Consider the following 15,998-nt stretch of genomic DNA (forward strand, 5'->3'; position numbering starts at 1 on the left):
CTTTCTATTTATCACGGCCAACATTTCTCACCACAAACATACAGGAAAAAAAGGCCAAATATGAATGTGAATCCCAAACTGTGAAGCATCTTTCTTGTCTTTATAGATGAGGCTTGCAAGAAAATTATTTCCAGACAGACACTGGTCTTCCTCTTCTAGTCTATGCATCTTACCAGCATCTGCAACATTTGTATAGTCATATCCATGTTACTGGAAAGTGAAACTCCTCTTGACTCCACAAAGAGTAACAGCAATATAGCTGAAGTTATAATGAAGAATGGATTCATGCATGCTGCTTTGGTTTGCTTCATTTCAAAAAGATTATTTACTCCTGACTTAGGTTGTTTACTGTAGACTAAAGCTCCAAGTATGAAATACTTAACTGATCCTCAGAAAACCAAAACAAAACAACAAAAAAAGTAAAACAAACTTGTAAAATTAATCTGCCTAATCTTGGCAAAGCATGCAGTGAGTTGAGAAACTACATGTTGTAACTGCCTGCTGTTAAAATAGTAACGTGCATTGAAATGGTGATCTTTAAGTGCTTATCCCCATATGCTTCACCCATCCACAAAAACAGCCTTGTAAAGGGTTGCAGGACTACTACTACTTCAGTATAATACTGAATTCAAGCATCACCCAGGTACTTGAACACAGTGAACACACACCCAGATCAGAAAGTCTCTTCTACTCTACCTGAAAGTTCTTCTTTCTTGAAGAAATTGGAACTTCTGTATCCATAAATAGAAAGCACATGGCCAATTCATCAACGCCACCATCGCTGTGCAAAGATATTTGATGTGGTTGGTGCCATGTTGATGAGAAAACAATAAACTGTGAAAAATGTCACTTCTCAAAAATTAACTGGCTAGCATTCAGCAGGAGATAGATTGCTGCAACATCTGTGCTAAGATGACTTTGATGAATTAGGTATTTATTCTCTTGGAATAATTCTGAAGAATCTGTCTCCTCACACAACTATGAAAGTGAATGAATTTGCTCACTGTGGCCCCACTAAAGAGCAGTCTTTTTACCTGCATTTTGGAGGTTTGAAAGAATATAAAGGAAACTGATTTTATTTCTTATAGTCAATTTCAGGGGAAATGAGGTCCATTAAGGAAAAGCAGCCTTTGGAAAATAGCAGTATCCTGAAGAACTCACCTTCAGAGGCTGATTTTTTTAACTTCCATTGGTGGAACAATCAGCTTTGGAAGATTAGCAAAACTCAAGAGCAGGTATGTAAGTCAAATATTGCTTCTATTAGGAGAAAAAAATCTGGCCATCACGTTACTTTTATCTGCCTCTAGAGGCACATTTTTGAATAGGACTCCCAGAGAATTAAGAAAAGAAAAATGCAGCTGCCACAGAGATGTTCCTATCTTGTCTTAAAACAAAGGAGATCAAAGTGGATGATCTCCATAAAAGAGAAGAGTTGCAAAGAGTTTAAAAGAGAACAAAACTAAAAGCCAAGATACTGAAGCATTTATAAACACACATGTAGAAAAACTGCAAAAGAAAGCTTTGTGTGAAGAATTCCAGGATAACCAAAATACTGATGTTCATATCGTGATTCTGAGTGACAAGATAGGAGAAAAGCCTGAACTAGTAGAGATGTACCTTATGAAACTCCAAAGCAGGTGCTTCAGAAAGACTTTTGGGTGAGGGATCCCATGACTCAAAGGCTTTCCTTTTTGTGACTGCATGCACATTTTGGGTAATCTTTCTGAAAAGGAATATTACCAAAACCTGGTAAATGTGCAGGGTTACAGAGCAGGCCTTATCACATTCTGCAGCTACCTGGAGTTGTAGTCAGGTTGGGATCAGACTCTTCTACCAGGCAATTTGTGACAAGATGAAAAGGTACGGCCTGAGACTGCGTCAGGGGAGGTTGAGGTTGGAGGTTAGGAAGCACTTCCTCACGAGAAAGGAAATCAGACATTGGAAGGGACTGCTCAGGGAGGTGATGGAGTTGCCATTCTTGGAGGTATTTAAGGAAAGATTGGATGTGGCACTTAGTAACAAAGTCTAGTTGATGTGGTGGTGTTAGGCAATAGGCTGGACTGGATCTTAGAGGTCTACTTCAGCTTAAATAATCCTGTGATTCTGTGATCATACTCCTGCCTGACATCTGAACTGTTGCTTCAAACTACTTCTGCAGTTTGTTTTTTTTGTAGGTGAGAGGTCCAATTTCCAAACAACTTCACCTGACAGTTTTTTGTTTTAAATGGCAGATTGCTTTTAAAAGTCTGTAAAATTCATGTGAAAAGATACAGAGCTTCTTTTGTGTTTGGTTTTTTTTGTTGTTGTTTGTTTTGCTTTGCTTTGGTTTCTTTGGGTTTTTGGTCTGGTTTGTTTCTTTGTTTGTTTGTATCTAAGTTTTGGGGTTTATTTTTTGTTCATTTATTTTTTGACATTGTCTTTGGTTTTGTTTTTCCTGTTTTGTTTGGGTTTATTTGGCTTTTTTTTTTTTTTTTTTTTTTTTACATTGAAGAACAACAACCTATTTATACAAAAGCTGGGGACAGAGTGGCTGGAAAGCAGCCAGGCAGAAAAAGACCTGGGGGTACTGGTAGAGAATAGCTGAAGATGAGCTAGCAGTGTGCCCAGGTGGACAAGAGAGCCAATGGCATCCTGGCCCGGATCAGGAACAGTGAGGCCAGTAGGATGAGGGACATTATTCTTCCCCTGTACTCAACACTGGTCAGGCCACACCTCGAGTACTGTGTCCAGTTCTGGGCCCCTCAATTCAAGAGAGATGTTGAGGTGCTGGAACATGTCCAGAGAAGGGCAACAAAGCTGGTGAAGGGCCTGGAACACAAACCCTATGAGGAGAGGCTGAGGGAGCTGGGGGTGTTTAGCCTGGAGAAGAGGAGGCTCAGGGGTGACCTCATTGTTGTCTACAACTCCCTGAAGGGAGGACATAGCCAGGTGGGGGTTGGTCTCTTCTGCCAGGCAACCAGCAACAGAACAAGGGGACACAGCCTCAAGCTGTGCTGGAGGAAGACTAGCTGGATGTTAGGAGGAAGTTGTTGCCAGAGTGAGTGATTGGAATTGGAGTGGGCTGCCCAGGGAGGTGGTGGAGTCACCATCCCTGGAGGTGTTCAAGAAAAGCCTGGATGGGGCACTTAGTGCCATGGTCTAGTTGACTGGATGGGGCTAGGTGCTAGGTTGGCCTGGATGATCTTGGAGGTCTCTTCCAACCTACTTGATTCTATGATTCTATTGAGCTGGTGCTTGTTTCCCTTTCAAGCTACTTAGGAAAACATACTAAGTTTATCCATGCTCAAATATCTGCTTTTTGAAGCTTGCCCATCGAAACAAATTCAGAGATTTTTCTACCTCAATTCTGAAATCTCCTTTTTAACTCTGAGTAGAGCCAGCCTCTCGTTACACAGTTAGAAATAAATCTCTCCTTGACAACTGCTGCCCAAACAGATACAAGGAAACTCAACCAACAAAAACATTTGTCCAAAGAAACCAAAGTTACAAAAATCAGACCAACCAACAGTGCAGCAATCATGGCTACTCCCCAGCCAAGAAAACCTGCAAACCCAAACTTTTCATACCTGCATCTTTCTTAGCCTTGTTGTGGCAAGTCATACATGGCTATCACTTGTTTCCTAATTTCAGTCAAATTATACAAGTTAAATTGAAATTCACCAGAGCTGAACAAGTGAGTCCAAAGACAGGGTACAGTTCAGTAAAACAGCTTTTAAAATCCTAAAGCATTTGCCAGTCTCATTAGTTCATTTCATTTCAAAATCTCTAGACTATTCTTTTAAGTTCTGTGGGTCCACACATGAATACATCCAAATAAGAGTTTTTCATTACTTTCTTCTGACATAACTGGTTTTCAGGATTATAAAAGGATTTTTGCAGAAGCTGGTGACAGCATGGAAACAGAAACGTGTTTCTTTGCATTCCCATCTAGGGAGAAACATTTTTTATGTGATGGCAATACCAGATTACACTTTACATGCCCTAAAGGCAGAGACCTAAAATGGGAGATCTCCTGTCTTATGCAGAGTAGATAATTGATCCACACAGCTGGAAGTGGAAACGTTGAGGTCATTTTCTCTTCAGAGACCAGCTAATCAGTCAGACTACCTGAACAAAAACCACAGGCTTCACTCAGGAGGAGTATTCCTATTAAGAAAAGAAACCTAGACTTGCACTTTCCCAAAGCCTAGAAATGCAAATACTGCATTACTCATGGCAAAAATTCTGCAAGTGTTGGATGTTATTTTGGGGGCACTTGTGTTTAAATCTTTATTTTCACCTATGGTACCATATGTACCACTGTTAACATCAACCTCTGAGACTAACTGCATGCCACAAATGAAGATGATTCCTTCTGCTGGACACCAAAAGCAGCTGCTCAATCAGAATATATAAGCCTTAATGGAAACCTTAAACTCCAGTACAGTGATATCATTTCTGTTTCACAAATTTGTATCCTGAGAAAAGAAGAACTTCCTTAGCACCCACAACCTGTCTCCTCATTTTCCCTCCACACAGGTCCCAATTCTACCTTGTCCTCTCACAGTAGGTGCTAGTTACTTTGGAGATTGATTCTCTGAGTAGGTGCTATTCAGCATGAACAAAAGTCAAGGAATCCATCCTCACCTTCTCTTATATCTCAGTTGCATTCGGTCTGGTAAATTGAAGAACTATTACAGAGAGAATAGTATGACTTTAAACAATTTCCAAATTGTTCCTGCTTTTGTTTCAATTGCTAAGAATCCCAGCCTTCCAACCATGACCAACCAGCAGTTTATTCTAGTAAGAATATGAGGTAGCAGAAAGAAACTGATTTCTACATTAAAAACTTAATACTCTTTTCAGCTGATGGATGCTCATGTTCATGGTTGTTATTCCTCATGCTCTTTTTGTGAGGCAAAGCAGCAAAGGGTTACATTTATCTCATAGTGGGAATAGCTGCTGTGAATATGCACAAAATAACCTCAAAATAATTCTTATCAATATTATCCACTGGTAGATTATCAGTACTGTGTAGATCTTAATATCAACAAAAGTCACACATGTTAATTGCTTTACCTTAAGCCAAGGGGGCGGGGGGGAAGAAAAATGAAACCCTACCACATTTTGTGAGGGTGATTTATCATCTGTATCCTACACAGTCACAGAAAAAACTTCCAACTGACATTCCATACTGCTTATATAAATCTTTCCTACCAGACAAGTATGTTTGCTTTCAGAAACTGCTTTAAGTAATCTTGATTTTGATACGGACACAGAGAGCTGAGAATATGAAAACAAAGGCAGTCCAAACAACCTCAGTATTTACCCTGTGATACAAGAGACAAGACGCACCCTGAACGTACCCATCCCAAAGATCCTCAGTAAAGGAGAAAAGTGCTTTAAGGCTTTGTTCCTCCAGCTAATTTCTGGCTTTAAAAAAAGAAGAGAAACAGGAAAACACAGAGCTGAGAATCTTATTAGCTTGACAAACACCAGCCAAACAATTTCTGGTGTAATTACTGGATGATGCTAAACAGTGTGGGGCCCATATACAGGTGTATGAAAACTTTGATTCCCAGAAGAGAAACAGTTTATCATTCAGCCTTATAAGATGATCTAGTTCAGGTGTTCACTTGCTCCAGATGTTCTTCTCTCAGTATCATAAAATGAGAGCTGAACATTGAGTGCAGGAGGGAGTAGGCTTGCAAGCAGGCTTGAAGAAAATCCTTCCAGCCCTGCACTTCCTGGATATCACTGAATCCAAACACCTAGTCTAGTGATTTGGGGATAAGTTTCCTTAATGACATTTTACACCCCTTGACCTCAGAAAAGAGTCACAATGAAGTTAATCTCCCACACAGGAACACTCATAAGGGAGCTGTATGGGTAGTAACGTTTTATATCTCTTTCAGCTGTTTTATGAGTTCAAATGAAAAACCCAGTATGAAAGAAGATAGTGAGTGATGTTTGCAGGGCAAAGGAATTGATGACAAGAGGATTCTTAGGGGTTTCCCTTCCTGTTTGTAACACATACAAATAGTAGTCAATACAGGATTTCTACTGCAAGTGATTTAACATTTTCTTTGAATCTCAAAACTTGTGACTAAGAGATGGTTCAGGCAAGTTGCAAGAGGCATTTTCAACTGTCAATAGTTGCTCTATATCCACATGTAATCAGCAAACAGAAGATGAGAAATGAAGCTTAGAATTACCCTTGGAACATGAAATTTTGCTCCAAGACAATTTGCTTTATAAATAAAGCTGTTTCTATTAAACTAGAGAGTTACATTGCGTGTTGTAAGTAATTGGGAAGTTTCCAATGGTGTGCTGAATGAAATGAAAGTAGGAATGATTTTAGGTACAGCTCAAGAATTATTTATGCCTCCCACAGCATAAATGTGAAAATCCTAACTGCAGTCTTCTGCAAGCCACCTGCTTAGCTGCTAAGCTGAACTCCATGAAATAACAGAGAGAGAGACCAGAAATTTATGTATGCTGTCAAATAAATGATAAAGCAGGTTAATTAATTTCTCTACTTATGCATGTTTTACTAGGAGAAGGCAGTATTTAAAGCCACAGAGGAAAACATTGAAAAATACATGTAATTGTTAATTTACATCTATCCTTTCTACTTCCCATCAACTATAACTCTGTTTTTCCTGATGGAGAATTATATTATTTTGAACTGTCATCTGTCAATCTAAACTACACTGATTCACAGTAGTCTACAGTATCCTGTCATTATGTGCTCAGTTCTCTTCACACACTGACTTCCAGATCCATGCCATGCAAAGGCGTGGATTTGGCAATATAGGACTTCTCTGCCCATGCACCCGAGATGGAAATTGCTAGTTTAAAGAGGGTCTTGCCAGATCTATCAGATGGCAAGAATTATCTGTATTACTAATGATATAGAGAGGTTCTTTATTATAATGCTGTGTTATTATTCTTCTAAATTTCTACATCCTTATTTGTATTGCTACAAATAGACTAAAATAATTTAGAAAGTTTAATGAGATTAAACCAGAATGTACTATGTAGAGGCAGACATTTATTGCAGCACAAGTAATTTTCTTAAGTCACCACATGAAGTTTTTACTTTGGCTTATAAAAAACAGGTTTGGTTGTTTTTTTTTTTAATGATTCCAGGAACTGAGGAAAATGTAGAAATATCCTTTGATATTAACGGCTTTTACAGATGAGGCAGTTTTTCCCTCATTATCACAGCCACAGATATGGAATAGCTTGGGGCATTCTGAGCATCCTCCTTGGAGTTGCAGAAATAAACACTGCCTTCTCTTATTTATATGCTCAGCATTACATAACTGTAACAGATGAAAGGATTCAACCCATGGTTCATTCAGAAAGAGCCGTGGTTACTACTGAAAGAGTGATCAGGCATTGGAACGAGGTCCCTAGGGAAGTAGTAGAGTCACAATCCCTGGATGTGTACCAAAAACATGTATACATGTGTGCTAGTTTGAAGCAGGCTAGAATGTTTTGGTGAAAAGAACTTGATGATAGGCTGTAAAAGGAAAATAGTGATGTCTCCTTCCCTCAGAGTCTCGCTGATGAAGAATGTAAACATTAGATAACACTCTTGCCATTTTGCTTGCACTTTCGGGCTGGGCTTCGACTGAGCTGCATCTTCCTAACCTCACTGCCACTAACCTTGCTTCTTAACCTCTTGGCTGAACCTCTATTCTTCTTAGGACTGGAGTAAGGTTGAGAGGGGCAGGGGGAAGGTGCAGGGGTGGTTGAAAGCCCCTCCTGGGGACTCAGGTTTCTGGGAGGGGAGTTGTGCTTCTGTATTATTTTTACCTTGTATATTTCTGTATATACTGTAAATATCTGCTTGTATATTGTGCTAGCTGTAAATAAATAGCTTCATTTATATTCCCAGAACTGGCTGAGTCTAGTTTGGGTACCTTCTAAAGTGTGGAGGGCAGGGAACACCTAAACCACCACCACATGGCACTTCAGGACATGATTTAGTAGGCACAGTGGTGTTGTGTTGGTGGTGGGACTGAAGATCTTTGAGGTCTTTTTCAACCTTAATGATTCTATGATTATGAAAGTGGCAACCAGTTTATGAGAAGCTAATGGATGTGTTCTGATGTGTAGCTTCAGCTGTCATCTGTGAGATAATTCATGGCAATTGGAAGCCTACGAAGCCTCAAACTTTTCTGTTCTGGACAAATTTTATGGTTATCTTCAATCACTGTAAAAATGGCATAAAAGGGAATTAAACTGATGAATTATAATTATGTATAATTTATAGATCCAAAAGGTCATAGAAAACTTAGTGTAGAAAGGCCACAGTTATTACTTTGCCATGTGAATTTAGAAACTCCCCACAATTTGTAAGAAAATTGGAAATCTGCTTGATGGTGTTTATTAATATGTCCTCAGCTACAGGATTGCTCTAAAATATTCATGCATTCTTACAGCCTTCTTCTGGTTCTCATGGCACAGAAATACTAAGTCATACTTAGCAGCAAGTGTGTGTTGTGTCTGCTTAAACTATGCATTTGGTAATTGATGAGGATTATTACTGAGAAGTTGGAGGAAATGCCAGGTTGCAAAAGTATTTATAGCTGCTTGTTTTCAAGGGCGGGTGGAAAGACTTAAATTGTGCCAGGGGAGGTTTAGACAGGACATAATAAAAAATGCTTTACTGAATGGGTGGTCAAGCATTGCAACAAGCTGCCCAAAGAGGTGGGGTCACTGTCCATGGAGACACCCAATCATGCAGACATGGCACTTTGGGATGTGTTTTAGTGGCCATGGTGGTGGGACTCAATCTTTCCAGCTGAAACAATTCTATAATTCTGATACACTATGTTGGGAAGATTCTGGAGGTGCTGCTCAAGTTATCTAGATTAAACAATCTGATGCACCCTGTAGCTATAGGTCTATTAATCAATGCTACAACTGCAAGCAAGTATGGTAGAACTCACTGTTTTTCAAGAGTGGATTTGATCTCTTACCTATCAGGATATTAACTGCCACAATACAATCATTGATACTGCAGTTAAAAACTGTAATTAGGGCCATATCTGTGATTTGATATCAAAGTAAAATTCACACCTAAGCAAGCAATCCACCTCTGGATGACTTATATTAAAGGCTCACATCGCACCTCTGCCCCTTCTGGTCCCGCCAGTTCAAGAAGAATAAGGAACAATTGCTAGAGAGAGTCCAGTGTAGAGCCACTAGATGCTGAGAGGACCAGAACATCTGCCTTACAAAGAAAGGCTGAGACACCTGGGACTGTTTACCCTGGAGAAGAGGAGAATGGGAGACTGAGATGGAATCTCATTGATGCTGATCAATATCTAAGGGGTAAGTGACAGGAGGATGGAGCCAGAGTCTCCTCAGTGGTGTCTAGTGACAGGAGAAGGGGCAGTGAACACAAACTGGAACACAGGAGGTTCCATGTATACAGAATGAAAAGATTTAAGGGTGACAGAGCACTGGACTGCCCAGAGAGGTTAGAGGATCCCTGAATATGGAGGCATTCCAAACCTCCCTGGGTGCTCTAGGTGTACCTGCATTAGCAGGAGATTTGGACTAGATATCCAGAAGCCCCTACCATTCTATGACTCTAGCACAGTTATGGCTTGAAAACAGTCATCCATCATTTAGAACAATCAGCTCCAGTATCTGCAGCCATCACTGAGTGATAGACTTGGCAGATGTATTCATGGAAAGAACTGAAATCATCCTTTGACTACAGCTGGTTTAGCTTCATATGCGAGAGTGGAAGTGAATTATCTTCCCAACTCTTACTCCTGCAGCTGCTGGACTGACTATAATACAGAAGTCCAGGTTCTGTGATAGGACTGTAGCACTGGTGTAGAACATACAAAGACATCTAGGGGCTAGCAGTGATAGATGAGTATTACACCTCATGTCAGCTAAAGTATGCTCTTGGAAGACCTGGTAACAAATGGCTAGTATGCAGCATTTTGGTGAACCACGGAAAGACTACATAGAGTTACAATTTCTTGCAGTGAATGTGTAAATGGAAGGTGGTTATGTGAAATAAGAGAAAAAAGATCTAAGGATTTAAGCTCATCCCGAGTAGTAACTCATTTATACTAAATCTAAAGCACTGACATCAGCTGGCAACTTTGTGCAACAATGGGCAAGGAGTACATGGTTAGAAACAGAGATATCTGTAAACCCAGTAGTCTTATGATGTGAACAGATGACCAACTGTCTATTTCAACAAAGCAGAGGATTCTCTCCACTCACAGAGAACAAGCAACGAGTTAGAGGCAGATGGATTAGCTGAGAACATAATTTCTCCCAAACTAATCACTTCCACCAGCACTGAAAATAAGGATAAGGTATATAGAACTGAGGAAACAATTTTGAGATTCCAGATGGTTTGCATTTTATGTGTAGTTAAAAGCAAAATAAAATATAACCTGAAATAGTAACCAATGCATCACTACCAAACCTGAAACTTCTTGCAAAAATGTTGTTGGTATAGGTTTAAGATGTCACTTTGGTTAAATGCCAAAAGTTAAAGGTGGTCTGTAAAGACATCTGCTGAGAAAAAAGAAATGCTGTAGAGCAGGAGCCTTCCGTAGGTTAACTAAGCCAAATCTCGAGAGTAAGGTCAGGAACAGACACTGCCCCTCTTGTGAACCTAGACATTTGCATTTTACAACTGTGAAAAAGAGGAGAGCTGACCAGCTCCTGGAATGCTAAAGCTGTTGCAGAAGTGCTTAACTCTACCACAGGCTGTGCTTAATCACAGATGAAAAGTGCTGACTTGGGTCTTTTCTTCTCTTTTGGTTATTCCAGATATGTTTGTTTTACAGCAACTGAGCTGCCATAGTATCTGAGGTTGAAAAATTTGCATTTGGATTGGATTAATTATATATATATATATATGCACACAGAAAAAAAAAACCCTGCTACTTACTGCACATTTGCCTACAGAGCCCCAGTCTAACCAGAGAACCAGCAAAAAATGAAGTATAAACCAATGTCAAAGACAAAACCACACAGCAGGACAGTAAAAAATCTTTATCCAATTTCTCATAACAGTAGTCTTCTTGTTCCTCCACACCAGGACTATTTTTTCAAGCTCAAATCTCTCACTGCCATTCTCTGTTCTACCTGTAACTCTTTACCTTTAGCCATACAGGCACAGACAGCAGACTGAGGTGGATCAGATCCTTCCTACAGCTACCTGAAATTCATTACATATTGGGGTAACAGTTTGTCTTATGATATATTGAGATGCATTTTTACAGGTGCAAAAATCTGGTGTGATGACATCCTCTAAACTAGAAGGAAGACTGAAGAATAATTGAAATTCTCTATCTGTTGGCCTAGGCTTTCCCAGTTTATCTTCACCATTCAGAGGTGAGAAACTCTTTAAAGAGCCAAGAAAATTTGAAATTCCACTTGTTATTTAATTTAAAGGATTTGTATTTCAGGTTTATATTTTATAGTTAAAGGAATTATATTTTATAGTTAAATTATATTTTATAGATAAAGGAAAACAATCTCTGATTTAGACACATCCTTTTCTGCAAGAGATGAATCTATCTGCATTTCTTGAAAAAACAAGGATACTAGAAGCAATGAGATTTAATGTCAGGCACCTGGTCACTTAGTGAAGCCATAACAGCTCCTAAAAAGTCTTGTAAATACAGCAGATGTCCTGCAGACTCACATCATGGAAAGATGTAAGGGAAATTTCCCCAATCTCCTCTTTACGAAGCAAAGCTAAATAGGCATTTTCATATTGACTCTTCCTTCTGAAGATACTGTGGCTTTACCACCATATATAGAGTCAACCAGGTTGGAAGAGACCTCCAAGATCATCCAGCCCAACCTGGCACCCAGCCCTATCCAGTCATCTAAACCATGGCACTAAGTGTCTCATCCAGGCTTTTCTTGGACACCTCCAGGGATGGTGACTCCACCACCTCCCTGGGCAGCCCATTCCAATGCCAATCACTCTCTCTGGCAACAACTTCTGCCCAACATCCAGCCTATACTTCCCCCGGCACAACTTGAGACTGTGTCCCCTTGTTCTGTTGGTGATCGTCTGGGAGAATAGACCAACCCCCACCTGGCTACAGCCTCCCTTCAGGTTGTAGACAGCAATGAGGTCACCCTAAACAACTTCCAGACTGATTCACTTGGCTCTTGAGCTTGAGCTGTACCTCAACTTGGGCAAAGAAGTAGGACAAAATTTCTCAATCTGCTTCAGTTTTCCACTGTAAAACTGTGAATAACTTCTACCCACTCAACCAGCTTCTAAGATTCCATGTCCTAGCATTACTTCTGAAGTGACTTTGCCATACAAATTCCATGCTGCTAGTATCTGTGTTCTCAGGCTCCAGTTTTGTGCCCTCTTTCATTTTCTTTTATTTAAGAAGATGTGATATCCTGATTGAATTTTGAACTCAATTTGAAAGAGTGGCAACTCTGAATTTGATTGCTGTCTGTTACACAAAGTTGTTAATGAGTTTAAAAAAAGGAAGCTGTGACTGTACATTTTTTATACTATTCATGGTGTCTTATATAAAAATCAATTAATCATGGTTTTCTCAACCCCTTAATGACTGTGGTAGTCACTTGCAGTAAGTCCAGCTTATGTTCTAGACTTTTGATATCTTCCCAGAATACAGATTTCTCATAGTAATTCCTTTTACTGTTATTTCTTAAGGTTCCTTCAAAATTAGAATGAACACAGACAACAAAAACTTAAGTCCTGAAAAACACAGGCACTAGTTTTGGTGAATCTGCAACATTATGGTTTGGTCCATTGAGCAGAAGTGGTTTTAGGTTATCTGTTGCAGACACACCTCACTATCCTCACAAAATATCTTATAAAACCCAATAAATATTAAAGCAATAGGATAGGACTCCAGAGAATTAACTTTAAACACTAATAGCATTTTCATAGAGCTCTACAGGGCTGCATAAGTACTTTTAAAGTGCATTGCAGTTGCTCTTATGTATTTCATATTCCAAGCAGGAGGATATGGCTGTGGCTGAATCTATTGAACAGCCAGCCAAGTGATGACTTTCAAGAATCAGAGCCAAATTCTATCCTGAGTCATCTTGTAGCAGGAAAAAGTGCTCAGTGGATGCCAGGGACTACTGATGGCACACATTTTCCTATGCATGCAGGGATGGCTGCATTCACACACAGAAACATGTTCAGACCAAAGTTTATCCATAATGATGCCAATGCTAGACCCAGTGATTCCACTAACATGGCTTTCAAAAGCCTTTGTTGCCTTCAGATCCCCCAACAAATCTCTCCAAGAAAGCAGCTGGACCAGGACAAAGGACTGTGCCTTCAGGCTCTGAAGAAAACTGTATTTTCAAACTGTGCCCTTGCATCCTTCAAAACCTGCATGAGTCCATCATCAATACACTCACTCTTCTCAATTTACACTTTAGACCAAAAATTAACTCCATTTTTTTGTGCTTTGCACAATAGGACCTTTATCTTGTGCATTATGTTCATTAACCAGAATGAGGATCACTAAAGATATTTAATTTCCACAGAAGCTGTGATCTAAGAGCCTAAAGGTCTTTTGTTGTTGGTTTTCTTTTTTTCCTTTTAAATTCCAGTTTTGCTATGCAGATGGTGATAAACAGAGGGGTTTTAGCAAGCTTTTCATTCCATCTTCTCCTCCACACACTTGTGTGCTCAGCTACACAAAACACTGTAAGTGAAATCGAAATGTAAACTCTGAAAGCTGATAATGGTTTCAGAATATCCAAGCAAGTTTCTTGATACTGATTATCAATTCCTCACCAGCTGACTTCCAGCTACTTATAACAGTAAAGATGATGTTTCATTGGTAACATTTCTCAGAAAACCTGCAGCTAGAGAAGATGCTCTGAGAAAAGCAGAGAAGTAGGTTGCATAAAAAGCAGCATGGGCAGCAGGTCCAGGGAGGTAGTTCTGTCACTTTGCTCTGGTGAGACCTCACATGCAGTAGTGTGTTCAGCTATGGAGTCCTCAAAAAAATAGGACACTGACCTATTGGAGCAGCCACAAAAAATGCTCAAGGGCTGGAGCATCTCTTCCATTAGGGCAGGCTGGGAGATCTGGGGCTGTTCATCCTCAAGATGAAGAAAAGGCTCCAGGAAGACTTTATTAAGGGATTCCAATATATATGTGGGGCTTACAAGAAAGCTGGAGTTTCTTTTGTTTTGCCTCTTTTTTACCAAGGCATGTAGTGACAGGGTAAGAGGCAAGAATTTTAAACTAAAGGAGGATAGCTTTAGATCAGACATAAGCAACAAAGCTTTTACAATGAGAATGGAGAGGTACTGGAAAGCCCAGAGAAGTTGTGGATGTCCCATTCCTGGAGGTGTTCAAGGTCAGGTTGGATGAGTCTTTGGGCAACCTGTGGTTAGTGAAAGATACCCCTGCCTGTGACAGAGGGTTGGACTAGATGATCTATGACATTTTCCTCTATCTGGGTTCAAGGTATCCAATTTATGTTTACTAATAGAAACACTTATAAAATTCATTGAATAATCAAGCATTTCTTGTCTGAAATACACAGACAAGTCAGGATGGAAGAGGCCTCCAAGCTGTGCTATAAATTACATTAAGATCATTATCATGCTTTAGGAGTCACTATGTTGTTGGATTGTCACTGAAATGTACCCACTTACATATTTTGCAACCTGGGCTTCTAATGTACACATGACAGCAGGCATCTACTATGTCCCTTAAATGAGCCACTGCAGTGAATTTGCCTGACTACCTGAAAGAAATGTACTACTAATAGATCTTGGGAAGATGCATTATTTCATATATATTTTTTTTCAGGCAATAAACTTAAAAGAGATGAATGGAACCTGGCAGAAAAATGAATTACATCCATTATCAGCAAATTACTCTGTGACAGACAGTGCACCCAACTGCTAGGACCCCAGTAATAGCATTTTACTTTGCTCAAAATGCATTTAATGAAGCAGCAAAGAGAATCAGGACAGAATTAAAAGAGGGAACTTAGAGGTTTTGTATGGCAACTGTAGAGTTTTCTAATACAGAAAACTGAGATGCAGTAGCTCACTAAAGAATGCATTTAAATTGGAGTGAAGAATTAATTTTGTACGCAAGAATAGAGAAGCTCAACACAAAATACATATAACGTCAATCAGGGCATTGCATTTAGGCACTGTTAAACACACAGGTTCTGTTCAAAAACTTCTCCAAAGTGTTTTGCTTTGCTTCTAAATGAAAGGCCTACGTTTTCTAGGCATCTTTTTGACATGAAGAAAAGAAACCCAAAACACAACATTATGAGTTTAGAGTTATATATGTATCTACTACAATAAATATAGGATGAGTTACCGGATAGCCATTTCTCCCTGGTAGACCCTGGTTGAATGAGATGAAATGGTATGACACACATTAACAACACAGTCATGACATACAATGTAACAAACATGCAGAGCACGTTACTAACAACCTAGAATTTGCATATCAATTAATTTTGGTTATGTGACGTTACTACAAACCAATAAACATGAAATTGGTCCTACACGGTGAAGAACAGCCTTTGGCAATGCAAATTATGTTTTAAATTAGCCCTCTAATTAAAAAAGCTACTGGCTACTTTTGATGCCCACTGAAATTCTTTTTGTTGTGAAGAGAATTTATCCATGTAGACTGAAGGGCAATTTGTGGCTAAAAGCAAAAAAAGAGTTTAATGCTTAGGCAATAAAGTTATTAGATACATAGGTTATCACTACAACACAGGTGTCAAAACAAAGAAATTGGAGAATGATGTAGTAAAACATTAAAAAGAACTTTCTGAGAGCCTCAGCCTTTGACTCTTATATGTGACATTCTGCAGCCACATACAGGGAAAATAAACAGCACACTGCAGCACCTTTGAAAATACAACATGATTCCAAGCAGTGCTGTGTGACATACACAAACATTTGCTGTTTTAAATGAAAATGATTACCACAGTCACTCAGGTGAAAACAGTAAGTTCCCAACA

The 15,998-nt window shown here is 39.4% G+C and overlaps 1 protein-coding gene across 1 annotated transcript in view; it reads right to left on the reverse strand.

The window, feature by feature from the left end:
- The window catches only part of COL25A1 (collagen type XXV alpha 1 chain), a 347,683-nt gene that overhangs the window by 144,687 nt on the left and 186,998 nt on the right, over positions 1-15,998 (reverse strand). Inside the window, exon 5 of the mRNA XM_064149390.1 lies at positions 15,344-15,370. Coding sequence (XP_064005460.1) covers positions 15,344-15,370 — 27 coding nt within the window. The remainder of the gene's footprint in view (positions 1-15,343; positions 15,371-15,998) is intronic.

Source organism: Pogoniulus pusillus, chromosome 9, assembly GCF_015220805.1.
Source record: "Pogoniulus pusillus isolate bPogPus1 chromosome 9, bPogPus1.pri, whole genome shotgun sequence".
NCBI lineage: Eukaryota > Metazoa > Chordata > Aves > Piciformes > Lybiidae > Pogoniulus > Pogoniulus pusillus.